Here is a 14912-nt window from a genome sequence, read left to right as displayed (position 1 = left end):
CCTTCCCCAATGTGAGGACACAGGGAGAAGTCTGAGACCTGAAGAGGGTCCTCACCTGACTATGTTGACGCCTGATCTCAAGACTCCCAGCCTCCAGAACCGTGAGCAAGAAATTTCTGCTGTTTATAAGATGCCCAGCCTGGTGTTATAGCAGCCCAAACAGACTTAAGGAACACTATTCACGAGACCAGGTTCAAGTCCCCATTTTTCTCTTTCCTGTGGGCCTGAAGTAAGTCACATACTCTCCTATTTCTTTCTGACAATACCTAGGCCAAGTCCTTTCCTATGTTGACACAAGGCTGAAATGTGGTCACATGGGTATAAAGTGCTCTCAAAACTGTGAAGTCCTCAACCAATGGGAAAATATTTTAATACGAATGTGTAACTTCGTATTATTTTGAAGGTGGGAACATTTTCAAGGATGAGTCCAAGTTTATGGTTTTTCACTGTTCCGGTTTAGCAGAATGCTACCCTATTGATGAGGACTTCAATAAAATAGTGTTGTGTTAAGTTTTATTATATGGTGACCACTGTGGGCCACTTCTGGTATAAAGGATATTAGACGTAATTCTTCTATGCTGGCACTCATAGATGATTTTATTAAAATAACATTTTTAAAGGGCAGAAAATTAAGAAACAGTCCTATTTGACTTATTCGAGAAACCATCACAGAACAGACTGTAGAAATTCTTTACATCTTCTGCAACAAAAAAATGAAACACTGCCTAAATTTAGCAAAGACACTACTAAGAGGCAGGTATTTTGCAGGCAGGAAAACCTTTTATTTTAAACCACAAATAGTCAGCAGGTGGCCACAACTATCCACGTTTCATTAAAATCACATAAAACCTAGGTACAAAAGCACCACTGATTATTGCTCTAGAAAAACTGCATGAAAAAATTCAAATACACACAGTAAAAACACCACAGTATGCACAGGACTAAATTTTTAAAGCAAGTGCATGGAATGCTGAATCAATTTTACAGACAGCTTCCAATATTAAATTGGTATTTCTTTTACTCAAGGATGACGGAAATTTCCAAAAAGCATGACTACAAGAAGGTAAAATGTCCATCCTTATATATTTTTGTATGCCAACTAGTAGAGTCCTAAAAAATTAGCATTTACAAAATACTCGGTAAAAATAGCTTTTAAAAGTTGTCCCAAGAGGTACATAAAATCAACCCCAATTTTCATGACAATTCATTCTCCCTCGTTTACAGATTCAGTTTTCTGTGCCTGTGGAGAAAGAACGGAAGACAAAAAAGATAGAGTTACTATTAAAACAACTATAAGCCAAAGAAGATTCTACCCCACCGACACACACACTTCGGAACATCTGTTTTTTAGCAGCTCTACTGCAAAACCGACTTCAACTCTGGGTGTAATACAGACAAGGCAGGAAAATAGGACACAAACGCTTGGCTGCCTTTATTGCTTTCTGCTTTGCAAACGACCACGGAAGCTTTACCTGTGAGCTCCCTCGGTTCACGATAAAAAGAACACCACACTACTATCTGATGCTAGTCACTGCAAACGTGCGGAATTTTCTACTGTACCCTTAACTCTCACTGTTTCAATCTGCCCCTTTACTGACAGTGTGCTGGGTGGGGTACCTCTGGAGGCTGAGACATTAACAGTTGAGCGAGAGATGTGGATCTGCAATAACATTACAGGCAATAAAGAGAGACGTTATGAACATGCGGTCGCCGGCTGAAGGATCGAGCAATTGCTTTCAAGACACTGATTCAATCAGCGGGAGGTATTTCGGGAAAGTACCTCTTCTGCTTTAGTGTCACCGTTTTCAGATGGTGCAGTACCTTCCTTTCCAGCTTCTTGCTTTTCCTCCTTCTCCCCTTTCGCACCTTTGTTAACCTTTGTTGCCAGTTCTTTCTAACAGGGGATCAAAGCACAGGGAAACAGAGTGTGTTAGACACGGTGTGATGTTGTGCAAACTCAGCCAGCCTCCGTCCAAGCACAGGGGGAAACACGAGCAAGGCCAATGTGGTGGCTTTCAGGGGAAAATGGAAACCCGGTTCCCCTGAGCTTTGAGTGAGTTCCACTGAGGCTCCGTGAACATGTAACAGGCGGCTTAGAAAATCCACTGGACTTTGATTTCCCCTCGTGTGTGTCTTTGGAGAGCACCGTCTCTTGCTAAAGTGAGAAGTGGCTCTGCCATGGCGAAGTAGCAGCAGGGGGACGTGGTGAAGCCAGGGCAGACCCAGCAAGAGGAACACTGTGCGTGGGGACCTGGGGCTTAAGCGACAAGAAAGCTGAGAAAGCGCTTAAAAGGAAGGCCCAGAGGAAGAAAAATTCCTGATTTTAAGACCAAGCTGGGACTTCCCTGGCGGTCCAGTGGTTAAGACTCTGCGCTTCCACTGCAGGGGGCACGGGTTCGATCCCTGGTCGGGGAACTAAGATCCCACAAGCTGTGCGGCGCGGCCAAAAAGTAAAAAAAATAAAAAGAACCAAGCCACAGAAATGAGTTCCGCTTCCGAACTGCCTACTCATACCATGATAACATACACATCGTTTCAAAAAATTCACAGCAAGGGATGACGCTCTGGAGGGCAGGGTACAGAAAGGCCACTTGGGGGTAAATTCCTTAACAGTCCTGTGCTGCAGTTTCCTCATCTGCCAAACGGGATACGTGTATCTACCTCAGTGGGGCTGATGGGAGGATCTATGCATAGGATAAGCACCATGTAACTGTTTGCCGGTATTAATTATCTGCTGGTATTGACTATTATAGGAATTATTATTAGTCCTCAGACTGACCTCCTCAGATCAGTTACGTGAAGTCAGAAGCCCCTCCCCACGCCTCCAGCTGTTGGCAGCAGTGTCGCCTGGGCCCAGGCTCACCCCTTCTGAGCCCCACCTGAACGGCGTGTTCTCGAGGCAGCTACCAAAGCCCGCCTTGGACATGAGGCTTCTCACGCCAACACGCTCTGACCTCCTTCGCTTTACGGACCAAACGGAAAACACACTCCCAGTGAAACATAAAGTTGTGCTCTCTGCCTTCGGAGAAAGCCTGTCTGTAGCTGGCGGAAGTTTTCCAGTCTGTACGTTGAGCCTGGATCATAAAATGTCCTCGTGCCTCGGATGACTCTGGGATATGGGATTATAATTTATTCACTGCTGAAAAAGCCAAAGTGGGGCGGGGGACCACCTCTTACCTTAGCAGATGTTTTTCTTGGTTTAGGTTCAGGTTTTGGTGGAGCTGGTTTCTGCAAAGACAAATTAAGTTATACAAATACTGAAAAAAGACAACCCTCGGCGCCAAAAGGAACAGCGACAAGACTGCTAAAGACAGTCCATTTTGACTATGATGTTCATTTCAAAAAAATATGTCGTCCTATTTTCAGCATCAGGTAGCAGCAAAAAGACCTCCGCATTTCATAACTATTTTCATCCTGGGTTCTCAAGTGAATGGCAGGTGAGATCTGAAAGCCAACTCACTATTCCCCGGGCCAGGACAGCTCTCTGGGAACAGATTTAAGCTTCTGTGTCCCATGTCTCTGTACTTCCTTTTATCACAACACAGCAGCAAGAGGAACGACTCAGGCCCTTGGCCAAATGACTCGGTGAATTCAGGGACACCAGCCTCCCGAACAGTCTAGAAATCCTAGCACCATCACAGGCAAAAGCCCATTGGGAATAAGAGAGCTGCCCGTGAAGTGTTCCAAAGCCAGTTCCAAATCCTCCCACCTCCGATGCAGGTTTCAAGCGCTTGTTGAAGGCTGAGCTTCTTCCTACTTTCCTCTTCCAAGGCCAGCTCAAGGTGAGGAGACTCTCCTGCCCATCCAGACCCTGGGCTCATTTGTCCCTAGAGCTTGTTATTAAGAACACAATTATAATGATACAATGTCCACTGTTAGCTCCCGAAGTTCAAGATCTTTCACAGACCCTATTAGCCAAAGAGCCCAGCGGGCAACTCTTTTTCTCTTGCCTCGTGTGGCTCTCCCCACTCCTGGGAGCAGTGCCCACCTGTCCCGTGGCCCCAGGCCCCTTCACGCAGGGCTTCAGCCCGGCTGCTTCCTAGGGGTCTGAGATGGGCACATGGGGATACCACGGAAGTGTAAACCTATGGTTTTCTATAGCTACCTTAGGGCAAATATTTCTCTCGTTGAGTTAGGAAAAAATTACACTTCTTCCCTGGCACCAGGGAGAATGGTTTTTAAATAGAGAACACTGCCCAGAGTCCCTCTCTGCCCCCACGTGGAGAAAAAACCATGTTCCTCCCCAATACCTCCAGATGTTCAGGATCATACAGAACCTGGCCCTTTCCATCAAGGGCATAAACTGAAATTGTAGTCAGTTCAGTTCTGGAAGACTGACCATTGGACACGACCTCTCAAATAAAAAAAGAAAGTGGAGGGCTCCCCTGGTGGCGCAGTGGTTGAGAGTCCGCCTGCCGATGCAGAGGACACGGGTTCGTGTCCCGGTCCGGGAAGATCCCACATGCCGCAGAGCGGCTGGGCCCGTGAGCCATGGCCGCTGAGCCTGCGCATCTGCTCCGCAACGGGAGAGGCCACAACAGTGAGAGGCCCGCGTACCGCAAAAAAAAAAAAAGAAAGTGGAGCTTGAAAAGTAGGGACTATTTTCCTTAACATTCTGACCACTGTATATTTGTACCTTGCTCCCCACATCTATCAGCTTGCATGGCTCCTAAATTTTCAGGATTAAAAAAATTTTATTTTGGGCTTTGATATAGTGTATTAACATGCCCTTGTTTTCTCAATTTACAGCAAATGATGTCCTTTCATATTATTTTCTGTTAAGACAGACCTTTCCCCCAAACTCAGCATTCGTGTTTTGATGGGACAGGAAATGATGAGGTTTTGTAGTCTGTAATCCCACTGGCTTCCAAGGAGGCTCTGCGTCAGCACCATGGGCAACGATGTCAGTGGAAGGTATTATATTGCTGGTCCCTGGTGTTCAGGAAACGCCTTATTTTAAAATTTGGCTTTTGACTTCCATGATCTACCCCCTTGAAAGGCTAGATATCCATGGAATACAATGGCTTTCAGTATAATCTACAGTGAAATCTACAAAAGAGTTAAAACTTAACTTCTCAACCACAGTGAAAATTATACCACTGGACAAGCACACCACCTTTGAGGGGTTCTGGCAGAATCTGGATTAACTGGGTACACACACGACCACACCTCCCAGGTCTTAACCTTCCCGGTAACTCTGACATTGCTTCCTACGTTGGGACTCATGTGAAACACTGGCTCAGCCAACCCAAACCTGGCTATACTTCTGAACTTGTGAATGGTCCCAGTACCTGCTTCTTTTTTTTTTTTTATTTCAATGTGTGAAACAAGTTTAGCAAAAATATATTGAGAAGAAAAGCCAGTAACTGCTATATATACTTTTTAATTTGTGAAACAAGTTTAGCAAAAATATATTGAGAAGAAAAGCCAGAAACTAGTATTTTTTTTTAAATTCAGAAACAAGTTTCCAATATCCATTTCAGCTTGGATTCCCTACACTGTGCCAGGCACAGGTGTGGGCTGAGGAGGGAATCCATGCTTCCCTGAAGGTCACAGTAGCTTGCAGCTCCCGGGCTATCTAGTATCGGGATACGTGCCGTCAGCCAAGAGGTCAATGCCTTTCCCTCTGCGTGTCAGTGGGCAGTGCACATAAAGTAACCCAAGTCCTCCACCAGAGAGGCAGGCTGCCCTGTCTTGGCAGAAGGAGTACTGGTGCATGAGCAGGGCGGCAGGGATGAGTACTGGAGCCAGCCGGGAGCACAGCGTGGTGACAAGGGCTGAGGCACACTCCTGGCCAAGGCTCGCTCACACCAGCCGGTCCCAGCTTTAACGATCTTAACCCTTGTCCTTTCCCTGGGCCTGGCCCACAGAGGGAGACCCCAGGTGGCAGAGTGGAAATCGTTACTGTTTCAGATTCTCTAGTTCTGAAGTGAGGCTAGAGCCTATGGATTCAGACAACCTTCAGAACGTCCTGACTAAGGTATGAGTCACGGAGGGAGAACTGGAATTCTTGACTCCTTTAGCAGATCAGGTGTAGAATGGGAGGCTAGGACTTTGCTAACCTAATTCTCCATCTCAGGGATCCAGTGATATCAAACAGCTTCCTGGGCTTTGAACGCTTGCTAAACGGGCTGGCCACTGTTTTTCACCAACGTGTCTGATCAAGTGAGCTGCTGGCAACACCGGTCAAAGTTGCTAGAAATTCTGACCCAGGTTATTTCTAAAAAGGAAATAAAAAAAGCTCAAGGGAAACACCACCTTCATCTTCCTTTTGCTGCTTTGCTCTGGACCGAGGGAACGTGTATTCATAAGAGCTAACAACAACGGGGTCCAAAGTACTCACCGCTGACAACCTGGCAGACCGTCTGGTGGGCTACAAAGGAAACGAAAACAAAAAAAAACATATGTTTTGGTGATTATACACAACCAAGTTGAGTTTTAAAAATTCATTCTTAATGTCTTACTTTGTTGAAAGAATAGAATGCAGGAGTCCCATTACCCTCCCCAGGTAAGCACAGTGAAACATACCCCCAAGTGCCCTGGGCACTGGAATATTCCAGAGGACGTGTTCCTAAAGAGGTGTAGGCTCACGGTTCAAAGAAATGGCCTTTTGCAGTAGAGGGTGGGGTGGACAAGGAAAAGGCAAAGAAGACACATTTAGGCTCCGACCCAAACTTTTGTGATAAAACTGGCAACAGGAGCACGGAGGTGCTATTTAAGAACCAGTCCAGTCTGACTCTTGCTCCTTACAAATGGAACTAAAGCTTATAAATTAATACTAAACGAGACTTATATAATTGTGCAGAAACCGAAATAGCAGGAGTCCCCTCCCTGGTTACTACATTAGAAAAGAGAATGACTCCAAATCTTAGGCAGTTAACAAGCAAGACTTCCTTTTACCTGTAACAAAATAAATACATTTATTTATCTACGAAATGCACACGTTGAAAGATGTAAATAATCATTTTAATAATCATCTTTTCATTTAGAAGTTTACAAATTTAGAGAAACTGGGTTGAGGTTGGTATTTTTCAAGGAAATCTTTTCTTCAAAGATGGTGCAAGTTAACAGCAAACGACATGGCAAAGAAAATTTCTAAGAGCAGAACCGTTCTAGGCATTTCAGAAGCACGCGTATAGAATTGATATTCTACTTCCCACCAGCAAAAGATGGCTCCCCGAGGGATTTCACTTTCTAAAAGTACAACTGCCTTTCTTTAAAAGTGTTCCGGAAGCAAATACTCCACCCTTTCTGCCTGTTTTGTTCACTGCTCTATCTCCAGTAGAATAGTGTACCACCTAACATACAGTGGATATGCAAGAATACTGGCTGAAAAAAATAAACTCAAGCTTTTCCCTAATTTGCTGCCTTAGGCAGGCTTCGCCTCATTACAAGAGCTGAAATGTCTCAAATAATCTTTTAAGGGGGTCAGCAGGAGCCTGGCCCAGGATTGCAAGGAATCATGGAATTCTCTTGTCAGTCTAGGTCAGCTGGTCAAGGCCAAAGTCAAAGAAATGTTTCTTGCCATCTCCACATCGAAGAACTTTCTCGCTGAAAATAGCTAGAGGAAGCTAAAGTCATCTTTCTTTAAACTACAGAAGGAAATGAAGGGCCAGAGCCTTCTGGAATAATTTTAACCTTGGGGTCGTGTGCAGAGCTGAGCTGGACTTCAGGCTGGTAGGCAGAACGTGCCGACTCGGGGAGACTGTGCAGGCTACGTGTCGGCTGTGACGCGTCACTGCAGGGGTAAGGGGTGCACAGTATGGGAGGCGGGGCCTGGACCAGATGCTCCATGGGAATCGCCATGGCGTCTACTGGATTATCATGGGATAATCGGAAGCAATAACCATGCTGGGAACCAGAACCCAAATCCTGTAGTGCCTTTCCCAGGCTGGTTCACTGCAGGTGCTGGGTATCCCCGAAGAAGAGGCAGCATTATCACTTAAACCGGGCAGCAAGTGGGTAACCTGTGCTTCTTCAGTATGCTTTCTGGGCGTGCTGGAGAGCATCCTCCAATTACCAACCAGAGCTCAGCTTAACGCTGCTGTGTGGCTTCAAGAACCGCCCACACCGCCTCAAGAGGAGAGTGCAGCCGGCAGAGGAGTGCTCAGAAAGACGCCCTCTGAGAGGAAAATCGGCGGCCTCTCTGCTAAAGGGGGTTGAACAGGTCTTGTCTGAATCCCCCCGCCCCCACTTGGTGTCGCCCTGCGTGTGCCCGGTTGGCCTTCTCTCCCCTGTCTCCTATCCGTACCCCATCTGCACAGAACCCCCTTCTCTTGCACTTCTGTAGCGGGAGCCCTCAGTAAAACGTGGAGGTGAATGGAGTGGTCAGACACGCCAGACATGCAAGTGTGAGCCTGCAGGCTGCAATGCCAAGGCCGCTCCTCACTTACCATCCAGTTTGGAGCCTGAAAAGCGGCCAACAGGTTAACCGTTACTTACAAGGGCTTCCCTGTCCACCAATGAGCTGTCCTGAATAAGATCTCATTGAAGCGAAGCCAAATCCTCTGAAAAATCCCCCGCCCCCAACCCCGGTCCCCATGCCCCATCCGCCACCCCCCTCCGCGGGATTTCCAGAGAGACTTCCAACCAAGCCCCGCTCTGCAAGGCCTGCAAGCTGTTCCGATCCAAAAGACTCGCCACCTTTTCATAATTCAGGTCGAGTACAAGAGTTCCAAAATAAAAAGCCTAGGAAATTAATGCAAAAACAGAGTTTGCCTTTCTAGGCTGTCTAAACCAAGCCGTCTCTAAAAACCACGTTTTACTGTAAAATGATTTTATGACTTCCTGCTAATATTTACCAGCTCTTCTTTCTATGCTAAAAAAAAAGAGACTTCTCTTAAACGTTCCTTTTCGGTAACCATCCTAAGAGATTTTCTTTTTCACTGCAGACACAGGAGGCTGAAACGATCCTTCACTCACAGTCAGCAGTACTGATTATGCACCAGGTGTATACACCTTCCTGGAACGTTTTATCAGCTTTCGCAAGCCTTCAAATCTATAAATGATTGGACCATATATACCAGATATAAAATAGACCAGACTGCTCTCTTTCCCTCTTTCAAACACTAGAATTCAAAGTATTCATTTAAGACTCAGGTTGTGGGGCAGAACTACTATGAAAAAAAAGATAAGAATTTTTCCTGAGAAACAACAAGGATTTACCGTAGCGCACAGGGAACTATATTCAATATCTTGTAATAAACTACAATGGAAATGAATTTAAAGAAAAGAATACAGATATATACATATATGTGTATAACCGAATCACTTTGTATGCACCTGAAACTAACACAATACTGTAAATCAACTATACTTCAATTTAAAAAAAAAAGAGAGAGAATTTCTCTCCATCTGTTGACTGTGAGTCCTCAGGAAAAGTGGCCAAAAGAGCATCTCTAAGGGAAAAGAGGAAGGTTTTTAGAATGACAGATCGCTAAAAGTTACAGAAACAATGTGAGGGTTTGTCACTGTGGTACACAGGTGCTGGGCACTATGGTATTATTCAGTAAGCATTTATTGATTACCTGGTAATTCCCCGGGCTGGAGAAAATTACAGTGAAGGCTACTATGAAAGACGTGAAGTCTTTCACTTTAATGTCCTGGTTGCAAAAGCAACATAGAAGTCTAATCTCAATATGACAAAATTCCCTGGGGGCGGGGCTAGACGCAAGTAGAATCACTGGACTTTGCTGAATACTGCTTGAAACATATGGGCCATTCCATTGGAATTCAGAAGCATATTTATTTTTATGAGATTTCTTAATGCTTCTGATCTGCACCATGTACCAAGCAAAGCCCACAAGTCAAGTTGCTTTTAACTTTCAAAACCAAATGAAGAGCTAATTAGAATTTCCCTTCTTTGCAAAACTGGGAAGTGGGGCAAGATGTGTATCAGGGCTTTGGCTGGAGAATGAAGACAGAGAAAAGGCACTGGGTGATCAGATTTTTTTTTTTTTTTTTTTGGCTGTGTCCTGCGGCACGCGGGATCTTACTTCCCTGACCAGGCATCGAACCCATGCCCCCTGCATCGGGAGTGCGGAGTCTTAACTACTGGAACGCCAGGGAAGTCCCATGACCAGATTTTTATGATGACCCCCAAAGGGGCTTGAGGATAGGGGATTTTGAGTCAGAAGACGCAGACGTCTTTCCTGATTCTGCAATTTACAAGTTGTGACACCTGGGGAAAATCACGTATTTCTCTGCGTACCTTGTTTGCTCTCTTCAGATGGGGATAATAACTCCCACGTGTTGACCAAAACAGCGCTTCTCTGACATAAATTACTCTCTCTCATTGCTTTCTTTTTCTTCATAGCAAATTTTCAGTCACTTTTTATTTACTGTCTCTTTCCCCCTACTACAATGGAAGCTCCATGAAGGCAGAGACTTTTGCTCCTTTTGCTCACTGTGGAATCTGTGCAGCCAGGTGCGTTCAAGCGCTCCCTACATTTTTTGTTTGCTTTGGTTGGAACGTCTCTCTGAAAATGCTGAAAGGCTCTCTGCCCTCATTCCAGGGTGATTTTAAGGATCAGATCAAACAATGGAGGTGAAAGGGCTTTGAAAGCTGCCCAGTGTAATGACTGTAGCATATTGTTTTGGTCATTTATCGTCCGGATACTATACTCTGCACTATGCCCTTCAAATATCATGGCGTGGAAGATGATTTTCAAAAGGGGATCCCCCTTTGTAACTGATATCTATTGGCTGTAGCCTAGGCTGTGCACACTCATGACTAGAAAATTCAGTCAATTCACTGGGGGGAAAAAAATCAATCAATATACGGTCAGACAGTTCTTACCCCAAAGCACCACCAACTAACTGACCTTGTCCCTTTTCAAACAACTATGTTGGTGTCCTGAAGGCAAATCACAAGTTTTAATCTGGTGTTGGCTTAACTGACAGGAAAAGAGTCTTTTCTAGGAATGACTTTTGTTAGCAATAAGGTAATACATGTAATCAGATAACATATTAGAAGTAATAATGTAAAAATATAAGTAATAAAAACTCTGGGGTATAAAAGAATATGCATAAGACAGGTGTGTAAGCAAAAATCTTTTACATATATTCCAACCAGCTTGATGGTTTTCAGTGTGGAAGGGAGGGAAAGGCTGTTTTCACTACCCAAGACCTGCTGTGTGTAATGGTTTCTAGGTTTTCTGACTGTCAAATCAACTTAAATAGCAGTCCCTGAGGAGAAACCCAAATGCATTTTGTGCCCAAATCTAAAAACATTAAGGGGGTATTACATTTAGTCAACTGTCCTACAAATTGTATTTTGCCATTTTCAAGAAAATTCAAGCACTTGAACTTTGGTATGATAACATTTTTCGGTTGGTTCTAAGCATTTGTTTAGTGACCTGACTTTGGATCACCAACTTCACCTCCCAAACTCTATGTTAGACACTGAATACTGGGTAAATGGATGGTGGGGACTTGGCTATCGGCAGTTCTGTTTGTTTTGCTTTTAAATGATTTCTTTACAGATTCCGTTAAAGATTTTCCATTCAGCAGAACGAACTTCCTTGTACAAATCGTGTGTAGGGGTTTTGCTATCATGACAACCTCTGAATTATTAACACAGTATGAGTCACCCAATCAAAGAATCCGTAACTAGATATTGTTTTTGTCTCTCCCATGACCCCTTTTAGGTTATAAGTTCAAGAATTCCACACACTGTAAAGCTCTGTGCACAAGGGAATGGCTGTCATCACAATTACCATCTCACTGGCTGCTTTTTTAGCTCATCTCCTTTTAGAAGTTCATGATAGGACCACGGAAGGTCAAATGCAAGCATCTCTTCCTAGCTTTCTGGAGATTTCTGTATTTTATACAGAGCTTCTTTGACTTATTGTCTAACTATCCCAAACCCTAAGAATTTTCCTGATTAAAAAAAAAACTTTAATATTTTGACATTTTATGTATCCTTCATAGTTTTTGACTTTAGAGATGACTCCTTTTAGGCAAATATTCGGAACCCAAAAAGTAATCTATAGTTCACTCACCGGAGCAGAGAATTTATTAAATCAAGTCTTTCATTTCCTTGCTGTGAAAGGCCGACTTTGTTTTCCTTGATGAATTTACCTATTATCTCGCTCCTTGCCCAGAAGGAATTCTCAGTATCCCTTTTAACAGACAGCAGCACCAACAGGTAGAAACATAAACAACATAGCAAGTGGAAAATGCCTCATGAGTGCCCCTAACTGAAATCTATCCAGGCTAAGGGAGGCTACACAGCCACACTTTTATCTCTGGTTTATGTCGTCTCAACAATCTGGTTTCGAAGAGTATTCATTCAGATGTAGACCATCATAATGATATTAAAAATTCCAGTTAATAATACAGGATTTCAAAGGTACACTTACCTCCTGTTTAGTTACTTTGGAGCCATCCTTGCCCTCTGGGTTTTCTGGAGACTAGAAAGAAAGAATTTCGGTGAATTGTATTTAAATTGGAAAATGCATATTAAAAGACCACATAAGCCAATGATATTCTGCAGGGAAAAGTAAGTTTGTAAGAGGATATGTTTCACACACACACACACACACACACACACACACACACACTGCATTTACCTGCATAACTGCTCTAAGATTATACCAGGAAGTACTGCAAGAACTGATCTGAGCCCCTGTTCCCAATGCACATTCACTCAAGGAATTTTCATTGACCTCTTGCTGCCGGGTAAAGAACAGCGACCCAGCAGTCAGCAGCAGGGGTGCCTGGGACCCAACACACGTTCCAGTCACTTTGTTTCCCTAAGGTGAGAGCAGGGAAAACCTAAGCCCAGCGCAAAAGCGTACTTTCACCCCATACTCGCCTAGCTTTGATTTCTAGCCCATTTCTTGATACGACTTGATACACTTATCGGGAGTTCCTATTTTTCCATCGTCAGCTCCAGGCTCTCTCCCACACTCCCAGCCTCGGTAGGATGGCCCAGCGCCCGGCCACGCCAGCCGATTTCTTTCCTGATTTTGATCCACCCCCCGCCCCCCGGGGGGGGGCACCCTCCCACTCTCACGACAGCTCAAACCTGACTCCCAACGGGGGAAATACACTTACATTTATGAGACACATCAATTATCCCAATATGTTTTTATTGGCTAAAGACAATAAATAAGATAAAAACTATTCAACTAATTAGAAAATTAAAACTATTTAACACAAGATAGGAACGGAGTTCCCAGGGTGAAAGCATAAAAAGAGCAAATGACATTTGGCACAAATGTTTGGCTTGGGAAAATAAAGCAGCTATGCGGTAACACCTCATCTGATAAAATGAGAAAAACATTCAAACCCCACTGTTTGCTGGGGTTGGTGACACTGTAAATTAATATAATATTTTCAGAGAACATCCTGGCAATATGAAAAAGACACTTAGGACAAATCATATAATGACCCAGTAATTCCAATTTTGGCACGAACACTCAAAGAAAGAGACTTTGTAAAAATACGTTTTGTTTGTACTGTTTCTAATATGAAATAACTAGAAACAACTCACATGATCAGTAAATAACAGAGAAATATTTAAATAAACGATATAATTACTAACGCAATGCGATTAAAAATAGTTAGGCTATGTGAATACATGGAAAGTCCACATGAAGTTAAGGCTAAATTTAAACACTTAGATTATAGGGAAATCCCTGGTGGTCCAGTGGTTAGGACTCTGTGCTTTCACTGCCAAGGGCCCGGGTTCGATCCCCGGTCAGGGAACTAAGATCCCACAAGTCGCACAGCACAGCCAAAGAAAATAAACACTTAGATTATAAAGTAATATGTAAAACATAGGTCAGAAGTAGATAAAGACTTTGAGAAAGACAAAAGCTTTTCTTCAAGACACAGTAAACCTTCTCTTCTTCCCTGGGGCTGCCTGTTACCCACTGTTACCCACCGTCTACCGATTCATCTCTCTTCAGAACCTCCCAGATCCATGGAGCTCTCTCCTGTTTCCCAAATCAACCAATTATTTTTCCCTCATCCATGGAATCTTCTCTATCATCAAGGAAAACAAAGCTTCTCTTTTCTTTCTTTTTTTTTTTTTAAATTGTGTTAAATTTCTTGGTGCAAATTTCTATTTATTTATTTATTATTTTTTGGCCATGCTGCATGGCATGCAGGATCCTAGTTCCCTAACCAGGGATCAAACCCGTGCCCCCTGCAGTGGAAGCTCAGAGTCTTAACCACTGGACTGGTGGCGGGGGACGGGGTGGAGTCCCAGAACTTCTCTTTTCTGTCCCCACTCTCTTGCAAAGAATGTCTGGCTCACAGATCTCATGCTATATCAGCCAGCTGAGTTAGAGACAGAAAAATCTTAGAAAATCGAATCCCTAGGTGAGCCATTTGGCTTTGCTCATTTCCACGGTTACAAACTTGACCCTTCTGGCCACAAACCAGATCCTCTGTTGTCTAAAGTGCTGGGCTCTCATTCTCACTTATCAGGCCACTCAGTAGATCCAATCTGGGGTACCCTCCAGCTGTAACTGATAGGCTTTGAAAGAAGCACCACACAGCTACTACTGATGTTACCTGACATTAAAAGATTTGCTTAAACTGATGCTAGTGACATTACGTTCAATATTCTTCTAGGCAGTGGATTTGTGACAGCAATATGACGGAAAGATCACTCTCTAAACACTGACCTAACAATGTTTGTATTGGATGCAAATTATTGAAAAAGAGAAACTTGGAAAGACCCCACCAAAAAAGCAGGTGTAACTGAAAATGTTAATACTTTCAGATGCATGAACGAATGAACCTAAGACTGGAGAGGGGAAGAGATACAACTCCAGCAAAGCTCAACCTCTCCATAAGAGCATTCTATGAACAAGCACATAGAAAACTGCAAGTCAGGAACGACCCAAGTGACCTTCACCCTGGGATCAGTGGGGTACGGTGGCACACATGCAGGTCAA

General features: G+C 43.9%; 1 protein-coding gene across 2 annotated transcripts in view; it reads right to left on the bottom strand.

The window, feature by feature from the left end:
• Nucleotides 1-760: 760 nt before the first annotated feature.
• HMGN3 (high mobility group nucleosomal binding domain 3) overlaps nucleotides 761-14912 on the bottom strand; it is a 31685-nt gene continuing 17533 nt past the window's right edge. Inside the window, exons 2-6 of one of the 2 annotated variants that reach the window (XM_067702730.1) lie at nucleotides 12363-12413; nucleotides 6344-6373; nucleotides 3178-3228; nucleotides 1781-1894; nucleotides 761-1240 (exon numbers count right to left, since the gene is read on the bottom strand). In XM_067702730.1, the coding sequence (XP_067558831.1) occupies nucleotides 1205-1240; nucleotides 1781-1894; nucleotides 3178-3228; nucleotides 6344-6373; nucleotides 12363-12413 (282 nt within the window). In that variant the 3' untranslated portion in view covers nucleotides 761-1204. The other variant, XM_067702728.1, reaches the window with a different exon arrangement.

Source organism: Pseudorca crassidens, chromosome 13 (genome assembly GCF_039906515.1).
Source record: "Pseudorca crassidens isolate mPseCra1 chromosome 13, mPseCra1.hap1, whole genome shotgun sequence".
Taxonomy (NCBI): Eukaryota; Metazoa; Chordata; class Mammalia; order Artiodactyla; family Delphinidae; genus Pseudorca; species Pseudorca crassidens.
This window is presented reverse-complemented; position numbering and strand designations above follow the sequence as displayed.